Source organism: Gossypium hirsutum, chromosome A05, assembly GCF_007990345.1.
Source record: "Gossypium hirsutum isolate 1008001.06 chromosome A05, Gossypium_hirsutum_v2.1, whole genome shotgun sequence".
NCBI classification, from domain to species: domain Eukaryota; kingdom Viridiplantae; phylum Streptophyta; class Magnoliopsida; order Malvales; family Malvaceae; genus Gossypium; species Gossypium hirsutum.
In genome coordinates, this window is record NC_053428.1 from 13,756,666 (window position 1) to 13,782,606 (window position 25,941).

The 25,941-nt window shown below is 35.4% G+C and overlaps 3 protein-coding genes across 4 annotated transcripts; all 3 read right to left on the reverse strand.

The window, feature by feature from the left end:
• Nucleotides 1-888: 888 nt before the first annotated feature.
• LOC107958348 (subtilisin-like protease SBT1.5) lies at nucleotides 889-3,833 on the reverse strand. The gene has a single exon (XM_016894097.2). It carries the CDS (start codon nucleotides 3,473-3,475, stop codon nucleotides 1,157-1,159), a length of 2,319 nt encoding a protein of 772 aa, XP_016749586.2. The 5' UTR covers nucleotides 3,476-3,833; the 3' UTR covers nucleotides 889-1,156.
• A 15,033-nt stretch (nucleotides 3,834-18,866) lies between these two features.
• On the reverse strand, nucleotides 18,867-22,035 carry LOC107958346 (translation initiation factor eIF-2B subunit alpha). Of its 2 annotated transcripts, none has more exons than XM_041113526.1 (4): nucleotides 21,358-22,035; nucleotides 19,904-20,084; nucleotides 19,349-19,501; nucleotides 18,867-19,228 (listed from the first exon to the last, which is right to left on the reverse strand). In XM_041113526.1, exons 1-4 carry the CDS (start codon nucleotides 21,721-21,723, stop codon nucleotides 19,221-19,223), a joined length of 708 nt encoding a protein of 235 aa, XP_040969460.1. In that variant the 5' UTR covers nucleotides 21,724-22,035; the 3' UTR covers nucleotides 18,867-19,220. The 2 variants fall into 2 exon arrangements, with proteins under 2 accessions (XP_040969460.1, XP_016749583.1); XM_016894094.2 differs by having other exon boundaries at nucleotides 18,867-19,135; nucleotides 19,229-19,501.
• A 123-nt stretch (nucleotides 22,036-22,158) lies between these two features.
• Nucleotides 22,159-23,232, reverse strand: LOC121203047 (protein LURP-one-related 11). Its single transcript, XM_041113527.1, has 3 exons — nucleotides 22,859-23,232; nucleotides 22,511-22,750; nucleotides 22,159-22,426 (listed from the first exon to the last, which is right to left on the reverse strand). Exons 1-3 carry the CDS (start codon nucleotides 23,099-23,101, stop codon nucleotides 22,292-22,294), a joined length of 618 nt encoding a protein of 205 aa, XP_040969461.1. The 5' UTR covers nucleotides 23,102-23,232; the 3' UTR covers nucleotides 22,159-22,291.
• Between the last annotated feature and the right edge of the window lie 2,709 nt (nucleotides 23,233-25,941).

Below are 25,941 nucleotides of genomic sequence, written 5' to 3' on the forward strand. Positions count from 1 at the left end.
AAACTCAGACATCACGATTACAGATTATGATTTATATAAAATTTAATTTTCTAAATTAACGGATGTGAGTGTGGACCTTGTTTTGTACGTGTTGACTGTTCCGGTCATGGTCATACCCCCACCATCTAAGGTCACCGGTTTCCATTTCGATAGGTCTCACCATTCATTAGTGTATTTGAGTTGCATCCGTATAATCTTTTCATTTTAATGGTATATAGAATTATGATGTTTCTAAACGCCCGATTGCGTTAAAAACATCCTCTTAACTATGTGGGCTTTTAGAAAGGCAGCCTAATAGATCGTGCTGCCAATTTAACACCATGGATTTTGACAAACTCAACATACACCTTGTTACTTTGTTTAAAGAAGAAGAAGAAGAAACACTCCTGCTCAAGTAATTGGTTTTGATCTTCCTATATTTGGAAAATACACTTGCTTGTTTCCACATTTTTGGTTTGCTCCATGCGTGCTACTAATGCATAACATTTAAAACAGAAAATTTCCCAAATAGTTCATCTGCAATGCTTTCTAATTTCAATTGATAATGATTGAAATATGATGAGCAGCTAAAGGCGGTGTCAGTTTGAGAAGGATGTTTCATTTTTGCTCATCATCTTCTTTGGTTTCAAATTACACCCACACCAATACCTGCAGACAAACCTATATGCTCAAAACCACCCACATGATTTTTGTCTTAACCATGGTCATTGTTATGATGGCCTTTCTGTAGAGCGGTTAAAATTTACATGCATTATATTACTTTTGACCGGCAATAGTACATGACAATTACCTACCTAGACACACCTTCCCCACTTCCCACGTGCATTCACCAACGTAAGCAATACACAAATTTACATCAAACTAAAAAACTGAATTGAGTCCCAAATATGAAAAAAGAGGGAAACTTTTTTCATTCATTATCCTCGGCATCTTCTCAAGACACGATTTCTACAAAACATTCTTTCTTCTGGATCTACAATAAAGATATATATATATATGACCTGCACCGTCCAGTAGACTCTGCAGATTATAACTTCTCCTTTGCATTACAAGCAAGCACCACCCGTTTTGTGATAAGGAAAACGACAGCACAGTCTCATTACATATTTATATAGAGAGAGTTCTATAGAAGGAAAACGGCAGCACAATCTCATTACTATAGAGGTTGTTGCGTTGTTACGACTATGGGACTAGTGACATTGTGCTTCCCATCAGACCACACAATTGAACCACTTTTCATGTTAGTGCTTCCAGGAGCGAGCTTCACTGCCATGGCCTCCACTCTTACAAGGAAATTTAATTTCTGGCCTACCCTCCTAAAAACAAGTTGCTTTGGTTCTACCGTCACCAGTGTGCCACTAGGTGGCCTGACAGTAACTTTGTACACTGAATTTGGGTCCCCAACATTAGTCACTTGCCTAATGAAATGTGTCGACATCGTGTGCTTGCCATATTGTTGGAAAACAGCAGAAAATGATGGGTAATTAAGATTCCCAACATGGCCAGCCCTTTTTGCCCCACTGCAATCTGCATTCCTCCTGGTGATCACTTGAATGTTGTTAATCGTATAGTTTGAATTGCACAAGAAGTCCACGTAATCCATCGGAGTTATATCGTAAACCAGACCGGGATTCATAGCCTTTGTGGGGTGAACATGACCTGATCCAAAATCCAAAACTGTTGAAGTATTCCCGTTGGATTCATCAACCATAGTTTCCCCACGGTTATCAACTGTGTAAGCAGTGGTCATGAGGGCAGACTTAATGGCTGCAGGGCTCCAATCAGGATGAGCTGCCTTCAACAAAGCAGCCAATCCTGAAACATGAGGGCAAGCCATTGAAGTGCCTGAAAGAATATTAAACTCTGTCCTTCGGTTATCAGATGGAATCCCAGCAGGACCAACTTTATCAGGCCAGGCAGCAAGGATGTTCAATCCAGGAGCAATCACATCAGGCTTTAAAATTTCTGGGGTCTCGGGATTAGGCCCTCGAGCTGAAAATGAGGCCACAACCGGAGCTGGCCTCACCCCTAACCGAGTCCCTTGAAAGAGAATAGTGGCAGTGGCAGATGATTTGGACTTCGATGCGGAATCAATGTATTGCCTAATCTCATCTGCATTTGATGCACCAACAGCAGTAGCTGGCAACACATGGCAATCGACAACTAGGCCTTCACCGTCGAAAACCCCATTAGCCAAAATCATTCCAATCCCTCCAGCTTTCTTTACAACTTCCCCTTTCGCAGCCCTGGAATTAATCCCTCTATCACACAAAACGATTTTGCCTTTCACGAAGTCGGGATCCAAAGAACCTTCCAAACACAAAGAAGAAGAATACCCATCACCACCACCGGATCCGGCATAAACCAACGGGTACATCCGACCCGGAGACAAGCCCCGCCCATTGTACACCCCCGCTCCAGTCACCACTTTCCCATTTCCAAGCTTAACATCAGCAGGAAAATCCCGATCAATCGTCCCAGCACCAACGGTAGCCACCCATGGAGCCACATTGGTAACAGTCAGTCCACCAGGACCTCCATTGCCAGCAGAGGCCGACACAAAAATCCCTTTCTCAGCAGCACCGTAAGCACCAATCGCAATGGCGTCAAGATAATAAGGCACCACAGCACCACCAACACTCAACGAAATCACATCAACGCCATCAGCCACGGCGGAATCAAAGGCGGCGAGAATATCAGAGTCATAACAACCAGCATTCCAGCATACTTTGTAAGCTGCAAGCCTTGCCTTAGGTGCCATCCCTGCAGCCACTCCTTTAGCATAACCTAATGTAGAAGCTGGAAACACATACCTTCCAGCGGCAATGGAAGCAGTGTGGGTCCCGTGGCCGTCCGAGTCTCGTGGGGAACGAAACTCCGAGGTCTCATTCATTTTGCCGTTACTTGCTTCATAACCACTGCAAAAATACCTTGCTCCAATAAGCTTTTTATTACAAGAATTGGAGCCGAAATCATTTGTCGTAACACATTGGCCTTTCCATTTAGAAGGAATAGGACCCAAGTTACGGTCGTTGAAGCTTTGACGCTCGGGCCAAATACCCGTGTCGATGACTCCGATAACAAGATCCGACCCAAAGTCGGATTCTTTCAAAAGGCCAGCACTGTCGGTGGTTTTGAGACCTAAGAAGAGAGGAGAACGCGTGGTTTGCAAGTGCCGGACTTGTTCGGGTATGACGGCGATGACATGGGGAAGCGTTTGAAGCTTGAGGGCTTCAGTCGGCGAAAGCTTAGCCGAGAAACCGTGGAAAACGCTGTCGTAGACGTGAAGAAGTTGGGTAGGAGTTGATGGGGAGAGAACAGAGGAAAGTGAAGATTCATACCAGTGCTTGTGAGTGGTGAAAACGGAAGGCTTGGCTTCGTTTTGGACTCTAACGATGAAGGTTTTCTGATCCACTCTGGAAGCTGAAGAAGCTAAAGAGAGAAGCGAAAGGAAAAAGAAAAGAAAGAACCCCATTTGGTGGGCGAAAGGTTGGAGCTTTGAGACCGTCCGTTAATGGAGAAGTGGGGAGAGTGAGGGAGGACCAAAAACTTACATAAAAAGGAGAGAGATTTGAACTGTGTGGCCGTTACTATACAGAATCCAGTAGGGCAAGCAGTGAAACAGTAATGGCGGTGGGGATTGGCTTTGCTGTGCTGTGCTGTGCTGCTATGGTTGTTTTGTCGGTAAACTTTGACATTCCAATGTCCCTACTACAAAAACAATGACAAATCTTCGTAATGCCATAAACGTTTTGAGATAAATCCAACAAAATTTCATTGATTTCTTGCCAAGAAAAATCATTATTTTCTATCACTATAATTTATTCAAATTCTTATTAAATAAGTCTTATTGGTTGTCATTTTTCGAAAAAGAAAATAAAATACAAATAAAAATAAAAATGCAATTAATAAATAATGTTGCATTGTATTAAGAAATGACCCGCATTTTACATGTCATCATGTACTATGTTTACGTGACTTCACAGTCCCCTTATATTTCACCTACGTTGCTTGCTTGCTATTAATTAATAAATGATAAATTTTATTTAGTAACGATAACAGAAGTTTGGTCCGTGGCACTGGTAGGTAAACTAATATTAATATATAATCTTAATTAATAAAATTTCATTTTCTTTTTTCTCTTTTTGCTTCTTCACTTCTGTTTTTTCCAACAGCCGTTAGTCTTACTCCTCTTTTTCTTCCACCAATTCTCTCTTTTTTTTTCTTTTTCATACATTTCACATTATTTTTTTCTTTTTACTTTACCCATTTATTTTATGAGTATATTTATTACTTCACAATTTGTGATGTATAAATGATGATGTCTGTCATTATTAAAATTCTGTTAATCTTTGACAATTTCTCTTGGAAAGTTCTCCGTTCTGTTTCGTAATATGTTTTTATTTTAATAATATTTTAGAATAATAAATAATTTTATTAGTAACTTTAAACTCATATTTTCTTAAATTTTATATTTTTTTCATTATTTAATAAGTATTTATTTTTAGAATTTTTTATCTGTTCATGTAGCACATTTCTTAATTTTGCTTAGGCATGTACTCTTACTTTTACAAATGATTTTAGGGATGATTTTGTCATTATCTTTTCCAATTTAATAAATTCTCCGCTCTTATTGTTTTTTCCCATCATCTTGAACCATTCGAAGTTAATTTTTTTATCGTATTAAGTACTTGCAATCACTCTAAATATATCATATTTGAGTTGTGATAGAATTAATAGAACTAATTATAATATTCATTAGAAGTATTTGTTGTATTAATAGAACTTATCTTTTATCACTTAAGACAAAAATTTATTATTTTCTTCTACTAAATTGTAGAATAGGAATAAATTAATGAATTTTTTTTATTTTATTAATTAACCTCACACTTTCCAATAACTAATCAAATTGTTTTTATATAATAGCTTAAAGTTTTTTGTTTTTGTTTTCATCTTTAAAAGCTGATAGACATACGTGGGGAGATTAGGTTACGCCTTGTTCATGCTACAGCCTGATACGGCAAATGTATTTAAATCTACTTTAACAAATCTGCACTTTTAAGATATTGATGTATACGATAAAAGTGGATGAAATGAATCAAAATTTAGATTAATGAAAATAAAAAAGAAAGCCAAGTGAGTGGGATCTGGAATCATTTCTTTTATGCCTTTAATCAAAGGTCAGTGACAGTGTGAGATCATAATGAAAATGTTGTGTGGAAGCGTGTAAAAGAGTAAAATTATTGTACTAAAAAATCACACTAAGTTTAATTCCCAGGAAAGAGAAGTGGATCGCAAATATCGCTTAAGTACCAGGTCTTTCCTAGCCAGAATATCTCTCAATCGTAATTTAATAGCACAATAAATCACTACAATCACACACACAATTCATGCAGAATAATACAATAAAGAACACAAGAATTTAACGAGGTTCAGCAAATTTTGCCTACGTCCTCGGGCACTACCAAATATATTTCACTCCAAAATACAAGTGAGAATTTACAAAGAGAGAGAGAGAGAAAACAATGCCTTAAGTAGAGAATGGCAAGTTTGAGATACAGAATGAGAGATGGTTATGCCTATTTATAGTTGAGGTTCAGGGATCAACTTGCAAAGTCACTTTACAATTAGGGACCATATATTGCAAATATCTCAGATTTTATTATGCCAATATCTCGATACCCATATCTTTGACTTTCCAATATTTGATACCCATATCTTTGACTTTCCAATATTTGATACCCATATCTTTGACTTTCAATTATTTGATACCCATATCTTTGATTTTCCATAAATATGGATAATTCCCAATAATCTCCACCTTGAAGATTTGATTCGAGTAATCTTATCTTCACACAATTCTCTCTGCCTTTGTCAACAACACTTGATAGTGCCTTCTTCAACTGTTAAACATGCAGAATATTGATCAAGTTCAAACAATGTTCGAACTTGATTGTTGTTACCACCTTGGTCATCATATCTGCGGGATTATCTGCACTCTTAATCTTCTGAAGGTGAATTTTCCCCTCATCAATAATTTCCCGCACAAAGTGGAAACGTACATCGATATGCTTTGTACGTGCATGATAGACTTGATTCTTTGCTAAATGAATAGCACTTTGACTATCACAATACACATTAATATGCTCCTGGACCAATCCCAAGGTTTTAACCATACCTTGTAACCAAATAGCTTCCTTTACAGCCTCTGTTACAGCCATGTATTCAGCTTCTGTGGTTGACAACGCAACTGTAGACTACAGTGTAGACTTCCAACTTATTGTTCCTCCAGCAAGAGTAAACACATAACCAGTGGTTGATCTTCGTTTGTCCAAATCACCGGCATAATCAGAATCAACGTACCCAACAACACCTTTACCAAGTGTAGTATCCTGCTTGAACAGTAATCCAATATCCATGGTCTTATGAATATACCGTAGAATCCATTTCACAGCTTGCCAATGTCCTTTTCCAGGATTATGCATATACCTGCTCACTATACTAACTGTCTGTGAAATGTCGGGTCTTGTACACACCATTGCATACATCAAGCTACCTATTGCATTAGAATACGGAACTTGTAACATGTATTCTTGTTCCGTATTTGTCGAAGGAGATAGTTGTGCAGAAAGCTTGAAATGAGAAGCCAACGGGGTACTTACAGCTTTAGTCTGCTCGTTCATGCCAAACTTCTGTAGTATCTTCTTTAAATATTTCTTCTGAGATAAACTAACTCTGCCATGAGCTCTATCCCTACATATTTCCATGCCAAGGATCTTCTTAGCTTCACCTAGATCTTTCATCTCAAACTCAAGGTTGAGTTAAGTCTTCAATCTCTCAATTTCAACTTTACTCTTAGATGCTATCAACATATCATCAACATATAAGAGCAAGTATACGAAAAATCCTTCTTGTAGCTTCTGAAAATACACGCAATGATCAAATTTACTTCTTGTATACCTTTGCCCTTTCATGAACTGATCAAATCGCTTGTACCACTGTCTTGGAGATTGTTTCAATCCATAAAGCGACTTTGTCAGTTTGCAAACCCAATTTTCTTTATCAGCAACCTTGAATCCATCTGGCTGAGTCATATAGATTTCCTCTTCCAAATCACCGTGTAAAAATGCGGTCTTCACATCGAGCTGAACTAGTTCAAGATCATATTGCGCAACCAAGGCTAGCAAAATCCGAATAGACGAATGCTTCACAACTGGAGAAAATACTTCATTGTAGTCTATTCCTTCTTTCTGAGCGTAACCCTTTGCTACCAATCTAGCCTTGTATCGAACTTCATTTTTATCAGGAAATCCTTCCTTCTTTGCATATACCCATTTGCATCCAATTGCCTTCTTTCCTTTAGGTAGTGTCACCAACTCCCAAGTCCTATTTTTATGAAGAGACTGCATTTCTTCATTCATAGCTTGCTTCCACTTTACACTATCAGAGTTATTTCTTGCTTTTGTGTAAGTAGAAGGAACATCATCATCTGCAATTGGAAGTGCATAGGCCACCATATCATCAAAGCGAGCAGGCATACGAATCTCTCTTCTTGGCCTTCTATATGCAATTGAATCATGTTGTTGTAGAAGTTCTTGGGTCGAAACTTCTTCATCATTTGTTCCTTCAATATTAGCTGGATCATCATTAACCTTTTCAAGCTCCACCTGCTGCAAAGTGCCACTGGTTGTGTTATCCTTTTGTGAATCATTGTTCTTCATCATGGTTGATTCATCAAAAGTCACATCTCTACTGAAAATTATTTTCCTTGTATCAGGACACCAGAGACGGTATCCTTTTACTCCACCAGTTATACCCATGAATAATGCTTTCTTTGCTCTTGGGTCTAACTTAGATTCTTTTACATGATAATATGCAGTGGAACCAAAAATATGTAAAGAATCATAATCAATAGCAGGTTTACCAGCCCACCTCTCCATAGGAGTTTTTCCATTTATTACAGCTGATGGCAACCGATTAATTAGATGGCACGCATATGTAATTGCCTCAGCCCAAAATTCTTTGCCCAATCCAGCATTGGACAACATACATCGAACTTTCTCCAGTATAGTCCGATTCATACGTTCTGCCACCCCATTCTATTGTGGTGTATCTCGAACAGTGAAGTGTCGTACAATACCTTCATCGTGACATACTTGTAGAAATGGATCATTCTTGTACTCAGTACCATTGTCTGATCGAAGTCGTTTGACTTTTCGACCAGCCTGGGTCTCCACCATCTTCTTCCATCTCAGAAATACATCCAAAACTTCATTTTTCCTTTTCATTAGATACACCCATACTTTTCTTGAATAATTATCAACAAAAGTAACAAAATAGTGCATACCTCCCAAAGAAGCCACTTTAGTAGGTCCCCACACATCACTGTGAACGTAGTCCAGAATTTCTTTTGTATTGTGAATTGCCGAACCAAATTTTATCCTCGTCTGCTTGCCCAGAACAAAATGTTCACAGAATTCCAATTTGCAAGAATTTGCACTTTCAACAAGCCTTGCTTCGCCAAACTCTGCAAAACTTTTTCACCAGCATGTCCCAATCGCATATGCCATAACCTGGTAGCCTCTGAATCTGCATTGTAACACCCCTTACCCGAGACCGTTTCCGGAGTCGAGCACGAGGCATTACTTAGCTTATCTTACCAATTCGGAGCATAAAAACTAGGTTTGAAAATTTATTTCATTATTCGCAGCAAATATGTCCAATCGCGCAGCAGTTACTAAATTAATTATAACTTGAGATACAGAACTCGAAATTTAATTCTGTAAATTTTCCCTGAAACTAGACTCATATATCTACTCACCATAAAATTTTTAGAATTTTTGGTTCAGGAAATTAGTACAGTTTATTAGTTAAAGTCTCCCCTGTTTCACCACCTGACTGCCCTGACCTCTAGTCACTAAAAATAAGTTTTCTCACTGTAGGATTTTCATGTGAAGTTCTTACTTGTTTCTACAGAAAATAGACTCATTAAGAAATCTAAGCATGTAAATTTCAACTCATAACCATTTTTGTACAATTTGTAATTATTTTCTAAACTCAGAACAGGGGACTCCAAAAACAGTTCTGACCCTATCTTACTAAAATTCACATATCTTAAAATATAAATTTCCTTTTTCTACACCGTTATTTTTCCATGAAAATAGACTCAACAATCTTTAATTCCATATATCATTCACCCTCTAATTCATTTTATACTATCTTGGGTGATTTTTCAAATTCACGTCACTGTGCTGCCTGAATTCTGTTTCTTTGCAAAAATTTATCCTTTCATGATTTCCATGCATAATTTATCACCTAATCTTTCATAACAACAAACACCTTCATCCTTAATCATTTTAATAACCATACATAATCAAATACTTACACATCACTCATTAGCAAAATCATCATTACAAACATACAAATAACTAAATCCCTATACATGCCATAACTCAAACGTGTTTCGATATAAAATACCGAGCAGTTGTAGTTGATAGTGTGGACGATCTCCGACTTCTTCAGGATCCTTGAAGTAGCTTTGCAATACTATAAGAGAAAGAGAAATAAAAGAAGTAAGCATAAAGCTTAGTAAGTTTACTAGCAAATAAATAACAATATTTAACTTAAATAATTAAACTCAATGTCTATATCTCTAGTTTACTCTTTAGTTAATCTCATACTAGTTCTCTTACTTGTTTACTTAGAATACTTGTGTGCATAACTTACTCAATCCTTGCTGCATCGTTGAACATCAATTGACAGTATAATAAGTTCTTAAGTCTTACAACTTACCTGAGCTTGCCATTTATGCTTTAAACTGAACTTTCATGAACATGATTCGTTTACAAGCCCGTTGAGCTACATTGGAATAATAAGGATACTCGGGTCTCTTCTGATAATAACATGCCAAAGCCATGTCCCAGACATGGTCTTACATGGGATGTTCTCGTGATGGTGCCAATGCCATGTCCCAGACATGGTCTTATAGGGGACCTCTCATCTCGGTGCCAACGCCATGTCCCAGACATGGTCTTACATGGGACCTCTCGTCTCGGTGCCCATGCCATGTCCCAGACATGGTCTTACAGGGGACCTCTCATGATCTTAAGGATGCCAATGCCATGTCCCAGACATGGTCTTACATGGGATCTCTTTACCCAAATGTCATGACATTCGTATCCAGTACCATCCTTATGTATCAACGGGACTTTTAAATTTTAATTCTCTATCATTTCATGCTTGGATCATCATCAAATAAATTCATAAAATAAATTCATAATTGCTGGAAATTAACAGCATGAATAATAAATATTGAAATATTGCATTTATTTACCGTAAACTTACCTCGGTACCAATTATAGCCAAATTCACCAACTTAGTCTTCAACTTTATTCTTCCCTTTGTCTAACCTCGAGTTTCGTACTTCTTGATCTAAAATAGTAAATTTAACTTATTTAATAATCACATTCATCAAAACAGCCCTCGACTCTAACTTTTCAAAATTACAATTTTGCCCCTAAACTTTTACATAATTACATTTTTGCCCCAAGGCTCGGAAATTAAACTTCATCTCTTATTCTTATGTTTTATAACATTCTGAACATTTTTTCCTTCTATGGCAACATCAAATTCCCACTCTAACATGTACTTATGAACATTAGGTATTTTTACCGATTATGTCGTTTTACTTGTTTTCACTTAAAATCGCTTAGCAAAAGTTGTTTAACATAATTTCTAGCTTTATATTCTATCATAAAACATCAAAATAAACACTTTTCACCTATGGGTATTTTTCCAAATATAAACCCTAGGTTAAATTATTGCTAGAATAAGCTAAATTAAGCTACCGGGATCTCAAAAACGTAAAGAATATTAAAAACGGGGCTTGGGATCACTTACTATAGAGCTTGGAAGCTTGAAAACCCTAACTATGGCTTCCCCCCTTGCTGATTTCGTTCATATGAAGAAGATGATGATTTTTGCCATCTTTTTCCCTTTTAATTCATTTTAATTACTAGATTACCAAATTGCCCCTAACTTAAAAATTTTCTATTTCACTTATCTCATGTCCATTTTTGTCTACCAAGTTACCAATGGTATAATTACCATATAAGGACCTCCAATTTAAAGTTTCATAACAATTGGACACCTCTAACATATAGAACTCAACTTTTGCACTTTTTACAATTTAGTCTTTTTGACTAAATTGAGTGCCCAAACGTCGAAATTTTCGAACGAAATTTTCAAAAAATCATTTTGTGAAATTGTAGACCATAAAAATATAATAAAAATAAAATTTTTCTCATCGGATTTGTGGTTCCGAAACCACTGTTCCGATAACCTCAAATTTGGGCCATTACAACTCTCCCCCCCTTTTTAGGATTTTCGTCCTCGAAAATCTTACCAGTAAAGAGATTCGGGTATTGCTTCCTCATTGTCTCTTCCGGTTCCCATGTTGCTTCCTCAATCCCGTGCTTTTGCCATAGCACTTTCACCAGATTTACCTTTTTGTTTCTAAGCTCCTTTGTTTCTCGTGCTAATACTTTAACCGGTTCTTCATTATAAGTCATATCCGGCTGAATTTCTACTTCTGTTGGAGTAATAACATGTGAAGGATCCGATCGATACCGTCGTAGCATAGATACATGAAATACATTATGAATTTTGTCGAGTTCCGGTGGTAAAGCCAATCGGTAAGCAACTGGTCCAATTCTTTCTATAATCTCATATGGTCCGATAAATCTTGGACTCAATTTACCCTTTCGACCGAACCGGAGAACTTTCTTCCAATGAGACACTTTTAAGAATACTTTATCACCCACCTGAAATTCAATCTCCCTTCGTTTAAGATCGGCGTATGACTTTTGACGATCGGAAGCTGCTTTTAAACTATCCCGAATCAGTCTTACTTTTTCTTCTGTTTTCCGAATCAAATCAACCCCGTGTATCTTCTTTTCACTGAGCTCTGTCCAATATAATGGTGTTCTACATTTTCTACCATACAAAGCTTCATACGGAGCCATTTTAATACTGGACTGATAACTGTTATTATAAGCAAATTCAATCAAAGGTAGATACCTTTCCCAATTACCTTGAAACTTTAATGCACAACATCGGAGCATATCTTCCAATACCTGAATTACACGCTCAGATTGGCCATCTGTCTGAGGATGAAATGCAGTACTGAAATACAACTGAGTACCCAAAGCTTCTTGCAATTTGTTCCAGAAACGAGACGTAAATCGGGGATCTCTGTCTGATATAATGGAGACAGGCACTCCATGTAGTCTAACAATCTCAGATATATACAATCCAGCCAATTTATCTAAAGAATAATCCATACATACTGGGATAAAGTGCGCGGACTTTGTCAATCGGTCGACAATTACCCAAATGACATCTTTCTTCCTCGGAGATAGCGGTAACCCAGATACAAAATCCATAGTGATTCTTTCCCATTTCCATTCCGGTATAGTGATTGGCTGAAGCAACCCCGAAGGTACCTGATGTTCAGCCTTAACCTGCTGACATACTAAACATCTTGATACAAACTCAGAGATATCACGTTTCATACTCGGCCACCAATACATCTTTTTCAAGTCATTATACATTTTATTACCTCCCGGATGTACGGACATAATACTTCGGTACAAGTTCAGGATTCTTACTATGGAGCTAGAATAAGCTAAATTAAGCTACCGAGATCTCAAAAACGTAAAGAACATTAAAAACGGGGCTTGGGATCACTTACTATGGAGCTTGGAAGCTTGAAAACCCTAACTATGGCTTCCCCCCTTGCTGATTTCGTTCATATGAAGAAGATGATGATTTTTGCCATCTTTTTCCCTTTTAATTCATTTTAATTACTAGATTACCAAATTGCCCCTAACTTAAAAATTTTCTATTTCACTTATCTCATGTCCATTTTTGTCTACCAAGTTACCAATGGTATAATTACCATATAAGGACCTCCAATTTAAAGTTTCATAACAATTGGACACCTCTAACATGTAGAACTCAACTTTTGTACTTTTTACAATTTAGTTCTTTTGACTAAACTGAGTGCCCAAACGTCAAAATTTTCGAACGAAATTTTCAAAAAAATCATTTTGTGAAATTGTAGACCATAAAAATATAAGAAAAATAAAATTTTTCTCATCGGATTTGTGGTTCCGAAACCACTGTTCCGATAACCTCAAATTTGGGCCATTACATGCATCTTTCGTAAAAGCTGTTTATGTTGATCCAATAACTGTACTTCCATTTAAATAGTACAGATTATTCCTTCTTGTGCCTTTCATCACCGTCAATACCCCAGCTACTACCTTTAGTAATCCATCTCTCAAAGTGATTGTGAGCCCTTTAGATTCTAGGACCCCTAATGAGATAAGATTTTTCTTCAAGCTAGGTATGTAGCGAACATCTGTCAAGACTTGAATTGAGCCGTAGTGATTCTTCAATTGGATTGTACCTACTCCCATTGTCTTACAAGCGCTATCATTGCCCATAAAAACAACTCCACCTTCTAGTTCTTTAAGACTAGAAAACCAGTCCTTATTAGGACACATATGGTAAGTACATCCCGAATCCAAAATCCACTCATCTGTATGACATGCCATTGCCATGCCAACCAAGCTAAAGTCTGACTCCTCATCATGCTTCGCTACACATGCATCAGAAATAGCTTTACCCTTTTGTAACTTAGGACAATTCTTTTTCCAATGCCCTTTCTCACGACAAAAAGCACATTCATCTTTGGCAGGTCTCCCTTTGGACTTACTCCTTCTACCAGATTTGTTGCTGCGCGAACGACTTCTTACTGTTAAGACTTATGTAGTTGTATCTCTGTGATCTTTTTTATCTTTCTTTCGAGTCTCAGATCTATACAACGCACTACAGACTGCATCAAATGTGATTGTATCCTTCCCATGAAGCAATGTGGTGGTAAGATGATCATATTCATCAGGAAGAGAATTCAACAACAGTAATGCCTTGTCTTCATCTTCAAATTTCTCATCCAAATTTAGCAAGTCTGCTAAAATTTTATTGAATGAGTTCACATGGTCATTCATCGACATACCGGGTGCATACGTGAATCGATAAAGTTTCTTTTTCATATAAAGCCTATTTTCAAGACTTTTTGTTAGAAACTTTTCTTCCAGTGTATCCCACAACTTCTTCGCTGATGTCTCCCTCATGACAGAGTACTTCTGCTCTTTGCCCAAACATAGGCGAATTGTTCCACATGCCTGTCTATTGATCTTGGCCCACTCCTTGTCATCCATCTTGTCAGGTTTTTCTTCAAGGGCTATATCCAGCTCTTGCTGACATAAGACATCCAGGATCTCATATTGCCACATACCAAAATTATTGGTACCATCAAATTTCTCTACTTCAAATTTCGCATTGGTCACAGTAGTCTTTGACGATGACTTTTCCATTTTTTTCTCCTCAATCCCAACTACAGTACGTGAACAGTGCCGTGAACGATCGTATTCCCCAAGTACGGATCTAGCTCTGATACCAATTGTTGTGCGGAAGTGTGTAAAAGAGTAAAATTATTGTACTAAAAAATCACACTAAGTTCAATTCCCAGGAAAGAGAAGTGGATCGCAAGGATCGCTTAAGTACCAGGTCTTTCCTAGCCAGAATATCCCTCAATCGTAATTTAATAGCACAATAAATCACTACAATCACACACACAATTCATGCAGAATAATACAATAAAGAACACAAGAATTTAACGAGGTTCAGCAAATTTTGCCTACGTCCTCGGGCACTACCAAATATATTTCACTCCAAAATACAAGTGAGAATTTACAAAGAGAGAGAGAGAAAACAATGCCTTAAGTAGAGAATGACAAGTTTGAGATACAGAATGAGAGATGGTTATGCCTATTTATAGTTGAGGTTCAGGGATCAACTTGCAAAGTCACTTTACAATCAGGGACCATATATTGCAAATATCTCAGATTTTATTATGCCAATATCTCGATACCCATATCTTTGACTTTCCAATATTTGATACCCATATCTTTGACTTTCAATTATTTGATGCCCATATCTTTGATTTTCCATAAATATGGATAATTCCCAATAAAAAAATACAAATATAATGAAACCAAAACTTTTTTGTTGCGTTATGAATTAAAATCTATGGATAGTTGAGGGAGTGGTAAAATGTGGGGGTTGAAATGCACATTATGTGAGGTACAGCACAGCACAGCACAGCACTGCCAAGGCATTGGGTGGGGACTCATCTGACTTTCTTCAGTGCACAAGACAAAGTTTCCATTATTTCAATATTTCTGCTTTCAATTCCAACCATATAATATAATCACCACTTTTTCTATTTTTATATGCCCTCTTTCTTTCCCATCTACAGTCATAATGAAAAAAGTAAAAAAGATAAGAACGATGCAAAAATTAACAAAGTGGCATTCCACGTGTTCACTTCCTCTATATAACACCTTAAGTTTAGTCTTTTAATAAAGGTTTAATTACTAAGGATGGAGGTGTTTACCCAGTCCATGAGCTGAGTAGTGTTATTGATTTTGGATAAAGCATGTCGGCTACGTGCATCTTAATTGCCATTAACAAGGGATAAATGAGAGACATTGAGGCCCCAATGGAATGCTAAAAACAATTTGAAACAAAGGTTGAGAGAAGTGGGGTTTGGTAAACATCACATGCAAATGCAATTATTATTATTAAACTTCAACATATTAGTATAAAAAAGGGAGACGAATGTGGGTTATGGGCCTCAAGTCAAAAAGGGGTTTTGTTATGAATCTAAATTAAAGCAACCTAAAAGCATTTCATCAGCTTATGATTAAGACAAATCTTGCTTTTAAATTTATATTATTTGCATGGTCATGGTCTTATCCCTAGAGCTACACCTTTTGAAATGACAAGTGTTATTTTAGAGTGTCTGAACATTGAAGGGACAAAAGCTGTCTGTATATAGTAATCTTTCCTTCAATTATTGTCGCCTATTCCTCACTATTAGCGGAATAACATATTATATATACTACTAAAGGGAAGGATTCATTTATAATTCACCATTTTCCAACTTAATTAACAACTAAAAAGGTCAAATGTTCCATATTTCAATGGCATCAGGGAGATGGAATTCCTTAATCTAACATTTAAATTCCACAATTAGTTATAATTTTGATTTTTTTTATTATAAAAAAGACAGAAGCATGCAATAGATAGTAATAAATATCACTCTATTACATAGGTAGACTAAAAAACATATTTTTTTTTATCAATTGTGAAAGAGGTTGATCCATACATAGACTCTGATAATGGATGTTGTCTTTATTATATCACAACCCTTATTTGTTGACTAAGTCGGCAAACATCCAAGCTAATCGGCTCTAACTTCCAATGTACCTTGACACTTGCCCAATAAAACCTCCTTCATCGATTGTGAAAATCATAACAAACACATCAATCAACGTTAAGTTTTCTAAGAAAAAGATCGACAAACAATTACATGATCCTTGAAATCTCTAAGAGCAATTATTATATATCCCTACCGTAGCACCATCTTATTCTTGCCAACTAAACAAATATCACTACTACTCATTCCTGACCAACCTATACTGGAGTTGCTATGACTAGAGCATCCTTTTATAACCAAACTACCTTCCTTTTTCTACTACTTCTATTTTGAAATACCTCTATAGGTGTAGTAGACAATTTCTGAACCTCATTCCTTGTTTATAAAGATCAAGTTTCGCACCTTTAAATATCACCTCATTCCTGATTTCCATATCAACCACATAGTCTTCGCACCAATACTAAATATACAAGTTGCATCATCTACCCCTTTCCATAATATCCAATTCTTTACATTGCCTACGTTTATACTTCTCATTCTAATGTCTAAACCCAGTCCAAACTATACAGCGCGTGCGAACAAACCTTTAATGAATAAGTGATTCACATCCTCATCCTTCTGCTTACATAGTTGACAAATTGTAAGAAGTGCTAAAGAAAAATCACAATTTCATAAGGAATATCAAGATTCCACAACCACTTCCAATCAAAGTTAAGTGTAGTTTCTATGCCTTGTATTCTTCAAATTGTCTAAGCTTGTGTACACTGACTTCATATGGATTCATAAGGAATATCAATGAATGTGTTCAAATGAATTCATCTTTCCCTTCACTAGGAGAATACTTAGTTCCTTACCCTAACCATTCAAAGCACTTGATTGATACACTTTGGGGCTTTAACATAAGACAATCAATACAAAGGGAGAGATGCAAATTGGGACTATACCATTGTAACGACCCGACATTAGTTGATGTCAGAAAATACAATTTTGAAACTCTTTTTCCGTAAACTGAGTCCGAAAAGATAAAATAAAACTATTTATAGAGTTAGTAGGAAATATATTAAAGATTGGTTAAGTAATTTAACCGAGAAAACCATTAATTAAAGCTCAGGGGCTAAATTGTAAAAGTTCAATCATTATTGAATTTTAAATTGAAAAATGCTTGAAGACCAAATTAACAATTAGTCAAAGGACCAAACGGTTATTTAACCATTAATTTGAAAAGAGTTTTAATTAATGTATTTCAATTAAGTTTTGGAAACCTATTTGCTTGTATGAATCGTCGATTAGATATTAAAGACGAAATCATAATTACTTTGACAACAAATGTGGCATTTCATGTTTCGGACCCAACGATTAGGTCGGGTACAAGGTGTTACAACCATTGCCTGCTGTTAAACATAAAGGTTTCCAATGTGCTAATTTATTTTTGCAATATATCAATAGGGGTTGGAAAAACTTTCTTGTTACAAAGGGATCCCAAATAGATTCCAAGAGTTTTGGGGTCGCTCTACTCTTTTGATTCCTACATATTCGAAGACCACCGCTTTTATTGATTCCTACTTGATGGACTAAGATATAAATAAAGATTTTTCTATAATTCATGGACAAACTTGATATTCCTCCAAAATTCCCTTCCCTTATTTTGTATTCCTAATTGCATGCATAAGTTCAACCCCTAAGAAAAGATTATCAATAATATGTCTCCCTTATGGTGTAATCAATCTTGACTTAGCCCTTCAATCTACTCACTAAAACTTTTGTTCAAATTTTATAAACCACATTATAAAGGCTAATTGGACATTACGTTCATCCTCAAAATACGAGTGATCTACGGTCTTAAATTCTTTCAATAAAAAACCAAAGCATGCTTGAGTTATGGGAGGACCTACAATATCCCACAACATGCTATCAATCCCGGCAGCTTTAGAGCATCATTTTAAAATACCACCCTTTCTATTTCTTCTGGTCTAATCACCCCTCAAAGATAGTTTATGGGGTAATAGTAAAAAAAACACCATCAATAAGAAATAAAAATATCAATTAAACTTTCAATTCTAACTCTTGTAGCAAAAAAAATTAATCCATGAAACCTTTAACTAACATTGATCGCAACATTTTTTACTGACTTTGATTAAAATAGTGATACATAACATATCACATGGACTGCATATTGACATGGCATTTTTGCCGCATCAAGCAAATATTTAAAAAATCGTTAACAAATCGATACATTTTTCAAAAAATAATTATTTAAAATAACATATCTAGAATGAATCTGAATAAACAACTATTCACATTCGTTTGAATCTAGACAACTATTCATCCAGACTCATCTTGAACTTGATTCATTTGATAGAAAACCAAATAGATTTTTTTTTTTTACTTAACACGTACAAGACTAATTTTCATAGAAAACCAAAATAAAATTGTCAACATTATAAGGATTAAACAAAATTTTTACTGTTTTGCTCAAAATACAATCGACAAATACATAAAAAAAACAAAAGCCCCAAAATGAATTCTAAAGCATTGAATACAAACATTCACATTGAGAATAAGAAGTTACATTGAAGCGTCACTATAAATATAGTTGAATGAGCTCATCACTAATCACGGAAGGAGTAAGCACACCCAAATCTGTAAAGAGTAGAGTAAGATATTGAGGAGGAGTGTAATCTCGAGCCGATGTTTCTACCTCAACCTTGGATGGGATTGGTACCCCAAAATCATGGGGAGTCGTGCAGGACTCATATCTTTTTGGTCCAAAGGATAATATCGAGCAAACTACAAGGAAGAAGAAATTCACAACTGAGTTATGCTAGCCGGTAGTCTGAACCCTTCTTTCTAGGTTCTATTTCTTTGTTCGGATTCAAATACCTGAGAGCAAGAAATGAAACTTTTTAGTTATCTTGTAGCTTTCTGCAGCCACATAAACAGGCTTGTTCATGCTATGTGCCACCAATGCAATCTGGAATGTCCCCATCATGTTTATGATACCTCCACTTTCAGCCACTCCATCAGCTCGAAAGAGTACCATGTCCACCTCATCCATAGTGTATGCCACAGCAGAGTCTATTAAAAGCTTTACGGGAACATCAAGCTTGGCCAGCTCGTTAGTAAATCGTAATCCAGTTCTGTCTGGCCTTCCTTCTGTATTAAAACAATGTGAACTCGTTCATAAACACCGCCATATGATACAACTTAGTAGAACATATGCAAAAAAAGATAAAATGACTAGACTTCTTTTTTGATGACAGCACATTTGGTTTAATCCTGTTAAGAAATAGTTGCATGCACATGACAAGGTACATAGAAAGTAAAACCTGTGCAGAAAACTCTAAAGTGTTTCTTGTTTTCAGCTGCTGTCCTCAATACTTCGAGAACAACTCTAGAGAAACAATGTACCAAAATGGTACAACCATCAAAAATAAAATCTTGACTTAGCATTGTAATAATCCTGCGAGCCTACAATGTTTGGCAATAATGTCTTTCAACAACAGGAATGCTTCAAGTATAATTAAAATGAAATGAAACAGTAGAGAAGCAATTTACTAGAAAAGCCACAATTTATCTGAAATACCATACAAGATATTTCCCCAAACTTCTCTTCACGTTCGATCAGGCGAGACTTAGCTGAATTAAAGTCCTCATACTCTAAAGCTGATGTTCTTGATACATACAACATGAAGAGATCACAACCAGCTGTCAACGAGATAGAGGTTGTGTCCCACGACTGCCAAAGCAAACATAAGCTTGAGAGTGAGGCAACATTATTTAAACAGCAAACTAAATGAAAATGATTAGCAGACAGCAATTTAATTTTCCCATCAGATTTCGTATTGTAACATGGAAACCAAACGTAATGTGGTATTAACTGGGACAATTTCCACATTTTACTAATCAGTTTCCATATCCCAATAAGCTGAACTCCACATCCCAAGTTCATACACATTAGCTTGTGGACATTTTAATTGTAAAAAAATTGATGCCATTAAAATGCTTTGCTTCTTTGATTACCATGACATTAAAATTCTCCAAAACATAGTGAGTTAGCATATAACATGTATCTAACACAAATTCAATGGCATACAATAACTCATAACTACAAGTATTGGCAACAGATGTGTGCAAAGCTTCCTCATAGATATAGCATGCCACCAAAAACATCCCTTCAACACTAGATAATGCTCAACACCTAAAAAGGCATTCTTTAACAGGATAATTAACAACATGATTAAGCAAACAATTATTTAAGATTTGGAAGTAGCATAAAAGAATTGCTTGCGGACTAGTCACATGCATATCCTTTTGGCCAAACAGTACCAGATCTATCCAGCCACTCTAAAGGACTTAAGCCTATTGCCAAAGGTAAAAAAATCACAAAGAGAATTGCTTTTGTATCAAGAAACACAAACAACTTATAATATACTCCTGAAACTAGGGTGCCAATACAACTCATAATGTCCATGGGGAACTCAAGAATAAACTCAAAAATGTATAATTATTAGGCCTTGACAAGCATACTGCATCATGGTGTTACCATTTTATTGCTTTGGGAAGTAGAAACACACAAAAAAAAAATTGTGGCTCTTGCAAATTTCAGCGTCCTAACTCCTGAAAATACAATAAACAATAGACACAGAAAACTAGCAAAAAGCACCTTCCTTTACATAGAAATTATGAGTGAAAACTGTCTACGGATTAATGTGCCAACGGATAAATCAATGTTGACTGTACCTCCACGAGGAACATAAATATAGATATAATTCTCTTAAGATCCTAATGTACCTATCGGTGACGAAATAATAATAAAAAATGCCACTGAAAGATTTATAAAAGCACGATAAATATAATAAGCTTAAAAATTATTCAAACAAGCAAAGCTAAACTAAAATTTATCATTTCACGAAATTTCGCAATATAATTAAATCCATCAGACATGATTAAAACAATGGCCACTGTCTAAAGCATTTTAAAAAAATGAAAATAATAACCAAAATACTCACTTTAAGCGAATCAGAAGCCTTTTTAAGCTCAATTTCAAGCTCCATCATAGTGGTAGCCTCACTCGTCCTAATAACCGCCGCAAGGGCGCGAATAGCTGCCACAGCCTCAGCCAAAGCAGGCTGTTTCCTCCAGCTATTGAACTCATCAATAACACTAAACGCCTTCCCGCTTCCTTCTTCTCCTCCTCCTCCTCCAATTGGGGCAGCTCCCTTATCACCTCCCAGCGAACCATCTTCGCTGGAATGACGGCCAACAGCCGCCTGGGCCTGAGCAAGCCAATCTGTCGTTACAACGGCGTGGTGGGCGGCACGGGTCTGGTAATAGGCAGAAATGTTAGATTTAGGATTTAGGGGAGAACCAGCCATGGGAGGAGGAGATGACAGGAGGAAGGATTCGGGACTCGGTGCAACGGTGTCGTTTTGATGTTGCTGTCTGTCCAGAATGAAAGAAGCCGATCTTCACCACATTGAATAAAATTCGTGTGTTCTGTTCGATACGTATTTTTAAGGCCGTTACTAAGATTTTTTTTTTGTCTTTTCTTTTTGGTATTTGCAAGCGTTAGTTTCTCCGGAAAATTTTAAGGAAAATTAGGGAGATTTAAGAAAAAAAAAAAAAACTAGGCTCTCTTATCGGCAAAGCTGCAAAGGCAGCGAGAGAGAGACTGACTATGCGCCTGTTTACTGTTTAGGGGAGGTAATCAGTCGATTATTTATGTTATTATCAGATTTAAAATTAAAGTATGATAATTCGCTAGTATTAGTAATTATTACATAATTTTAAACAAAAGGTAGATTTGGATAGAATAATAGAAGATTAAGTGATAATCAACATTTTAATCACAATAACCACTGTAATTTGGATTTGATTTAGATATATAAAACATTAGTAAGATGTACATGAGCAAGAGTCGGAATGGGTAAAGTTTTGACTCCTTCACATTGTACCATTGATGAGACTATAAACTACAACAAGGCCCATTACAAGAGAGTGATCGATATGGGGTTCCACCACCATTGTCAATACATCTTCTCCTAAACTAACTCCACTTTTAGATTGCTTGCTTTTCACCTGTTTCATCGTCATGCAATAACACCATTTAATCAACAATACTTTAAAGCATTCAATAATTATAGCTATTGTTATCAGTTTTACCTCCGTAATAAGCCTGCCGAGCTTGTCAACAATCTGGAACGTTGATTTGCCTGGACAGCTTTCAATTCGGTAATGTTGACACGGTTGATCTCTATGTAACCCGACAATAACTTCACAGATGGAGTCGCACCTTAAAATCCTGCAACTTTTTCGTACTTCAAAACCTGGGTTTTTATCTTCATCGTTAACTTTTCCACTGAATGTTCCAAATCCTTCCCAGATTTTAATCAACCTAAATTTCTGCAACCCAAAAAGAAATAACTTAATTGATTTCCATATTATATATAGTTTTCAGAAAATCATTTGTCCAACGATTTTGAATATGATTCTGAGAAAATAATGCTTCACCTTTCTTCGAATGGTGAACAAAACTTTTCCGGCAGAATCCATTAGGTAAACTTCATTGCAGTACTTGCGATTGTAATTATCAACACGATAAACGATCCGGCCGTTTGAGTCGAACACGGTGCAGCCTTTGCCGCTAAGAATCAGAGATTTCATCCAAATCGTGAAAGTTTCTTCCGTTGATGTGGTGAAAGGAACAGAGACCAGAGGAACATATGGGACATGTTGGGGACGGATCTTTAACATCTGCAATAAAATTACTGGTTTGGATTTTCTGTCCTAAAAACCTCTCGACGTTTTATACAGATTTTAGAGCACTGGTTCGTGGGGTTAATGATTATTATATAGGAAAATACCTATATATATAGTTTCAAAAAATGCAAGTATCTTTTAAATATATATATAAATGATTTGAGTTCAAACTCAACTTTGCCATATCAAGTATATTAAATTTCAGAGATTGTTTTTCTGTTTCTTGACTTATATTCTTTAAACATTTAAGAGATAAAGCTTCAAAAAAATGTGATATAATTAAGATTCCTGAATGTTTACATATATATTTTATTCTTTTCGACCTTATCTTTTCACTGATCTTTCTTAAACAGGTTCAACTAGTCAAGTTATTAAGTTTTTACTTCAATCAGTTCAATGAAAAAAATTTAAAATATTTGAACTCAATGAATTTTAGCATATTTTACCTATTGAACCTATTTTTAATTGATTCAACTATTTCGTGTCGGTTCTTGGTCTAATCGGTTTAAAAATATATTTTAAATTAATATCCCGATCGATTCTTGAATTGACCTGTTTGTTCGGACTGATTTAAATAATATTACTTTTCACAGATGCATCAAATTTCATAAAGGTAACGTTTTTACTATTTTATCTTAAAAATCAACTCAGACGACTCTCAAAATTCCCTCGAATTGAAATATTTAAATTAATTACTAAATTTATTATGATATCAAAAAATTTTAATTTGAATTAAATTGTTTTTTTATTTAATGTTTCTATTACAGCTCTAATAATTTTTTATTTTATATAATTAAATTCATGTAAAATTTTATCAACCATTCGTCCTATTCAAACATTAAAAAAAAAGTTTGAGAACCTAGAGTATTTATTTTATTAATTGAGTATTCACCTTTCAAAAAAAAGTTTAGTTGGAATTATAATTGTAAAATAAAAAAGTAAAATATACATATAATCGTTCAGTTATACAAAAAATTACTTTAGGCACTTAGAATAAAAAAGTTTATAACTTGAGCATCCATATTACATAATTAGGTCATTCTGGTCACTCCAGATAAAAATCACAAACGACAAAATTACGTGATAGTTAAAAAATTGATATAATAATTTTAGCCCTTAATTTTTACATATTATATTAATTTAGTCATAATTTTAAAAAATTAACTCTCAAAATTTATAAATATTTTAATTTAATCTTAATTCTAATAAATTTAAAAACATATATAAATATTTTCAAAAAATATATAGTAATAAATTTAAATTTTATATTAAAATTTATATAAATATTAAATAAATATAATTATATTAATATTAAAGAAAATAAGAATCCCCTCCCGAACTCCCGACCACCGTCTCTCTCCCTCGTCAATCTACTCTCATAATGGAATCTTGCTTTTATTTAAATTTCTGCTTTTATTGCGCTAAATTAGAATAAATTCTTTCACGTTGCAAAAATAAAGAAATTCAACAAAAAAAGACAAATAATAACGTAAACATTTTATTCAAAGAATCAACTTTATTACAATAAATCTAACGAAGTAAAAAATTAGTATCATAAGTATACATATAATGAAATATATATAAGAAAACCACACAAAAAAAGGCAATGGTGGAGTTAAAATGTTAACTTTGAGAAGGCTCAGGTGGGGACGAAATCTGCACAACTTGCAAGTGGAGACAGCTACAAAGAGAAGGGACGAGGAAAATAGTTTGAGTGCCAAGAGTGAAATATCTCTTTTCATATTCCAAATTTTACTCCTCAATTTTAACTTCTTCAAAAAGATTCTCTTTATTTTTATCAAGGATAATTCTTTTAATACTATAAAATTATTAAAGGAGCCTACTTCTATATTTGAGAGGGTTATAATATGTATATAAATGGGGTAATTGAAAAATCTTAGACCTTAGGGGCCATGGTCCCCTAGTTCTTGCCACTGGAGAGGAGAGCCAAACAAGCCCATAAATTTAATACTTGAAGAAACCAAGAAAATAAATGATCAAAGAGAAGCCAATGGCGGCTGTAGAAATGCCGACAGAGAGTCCAGCTCCAGCATCCAACGACGGTGATGGCGCCTCACTAACCTGCGCCGAGGCAATGGTTAGAATTGCCATTACAAAAGTCGATATTGTTGGGGCATTGAAGATTGTGAATGGGAAAAAGAAGGGGTGGAAATGAGACATGATTTGTAATGTTGGTTGTTTCATATTTGAAGAGGAATGAAGATAAAAAAAAAAAAACTTTGCTTCGAATTGTAAAACTTTATGCTTTATTTGACTTTAATTTTTCTTTCATATGTGTGGATGAGCTCCGGTGGGGGTGTAACACCCCCTACCCGTATCCGTCACCGGAATAGAGTACGAGGCATTATCGAGAAGCACGAAACACTTACAGATAATTTAAATATATTTTTATAACAATTTGTTTCGATTTCATACTATTTCATATTTAAGCTTTATTCACCAAAATATTTGAAATATTATCTTTATGCAAATAGCACACATGAGGTACATAATTCCATAATTATGAATGAACACATTTATCAAACATATTCCATGTTTTTATATATATCATAGTTTCATATTTCCATGTATCAATTACCATCACTTCCTCGTATTTCAGACAAATACGTGTAACAATTTATAAATATGCAATTCATTAACTCTTCCTACCAATCACGATTTAAATTACCAAATCACTTATTGAGCTCAATTTCAATGTTCACTAAAATCTATCATATAAATTTGGATGTACGTATTCATCAATAAATTCCATGTACAGATATCATCATCTCATATTTCCACATGCATTTACTTTCTACATTTATGAATTCAAA

What these genes read in the sequence shown, in the direction of transcription:
- LOC107958348 (XM_016894097.2), bottom strand. Translation starts at nt 3,475, where the DNA reads ATGGGGTTCTTTCTTTTCTTTTTCCTTTCGCTTCTCTCTTTAGCTTCT.
- LOC107958346 (XM_016894094.2), bottom strand. Translation starts at nt 21,723, where the DNA reads ATGGCTGGTTCTCCCCTAAATCCTAAATCTAACATTTCTGCCTATTAC. An exon ending in AGGCTTCTGATTCGCTTAAA is followed by an intron (nt 20,085 to 21,357) that starts GTGAGTATTTTG and finishes TTGCTTTGGCAG; the next exon opens with TCGTGGGACACAACCTCTAT. An exon ending in GATAAATTGTGGCTTTTCTA is followed by an intron (nt 19,502 to 19,903) that starts GTAAATTGCTTC and finishes GTTTTAATACAG; the next exon opens with AAGGAAGGCCAGACAGAACT.
- LOC121203047 (XM_041113527.1), bottom strand. Translation starts at nt 23,101, where the DNA reads ATGTTAAAGATCCGTCCCCAACATGTCCCATATGTTCCTCTGGTCTCT. An exon ending in TGTTCACCATTCGAAGAAAG is followed by an intron (nt 22,751 to 22,858) that starts GTGAAGCATTAT and finishes TTTGGGTTGCAG; the next exon opens with AAATTTAGGTTGATTAAAAT. An exon ending in TCGGCAGGCTTATTACGGAG is followed by an intron (nt 22,427 to 22,510) that starts GTAAAACTGATA and finishes ACGATGAAACAG; the next exon opens with GTGAAAAGCAAGCAATCTAA.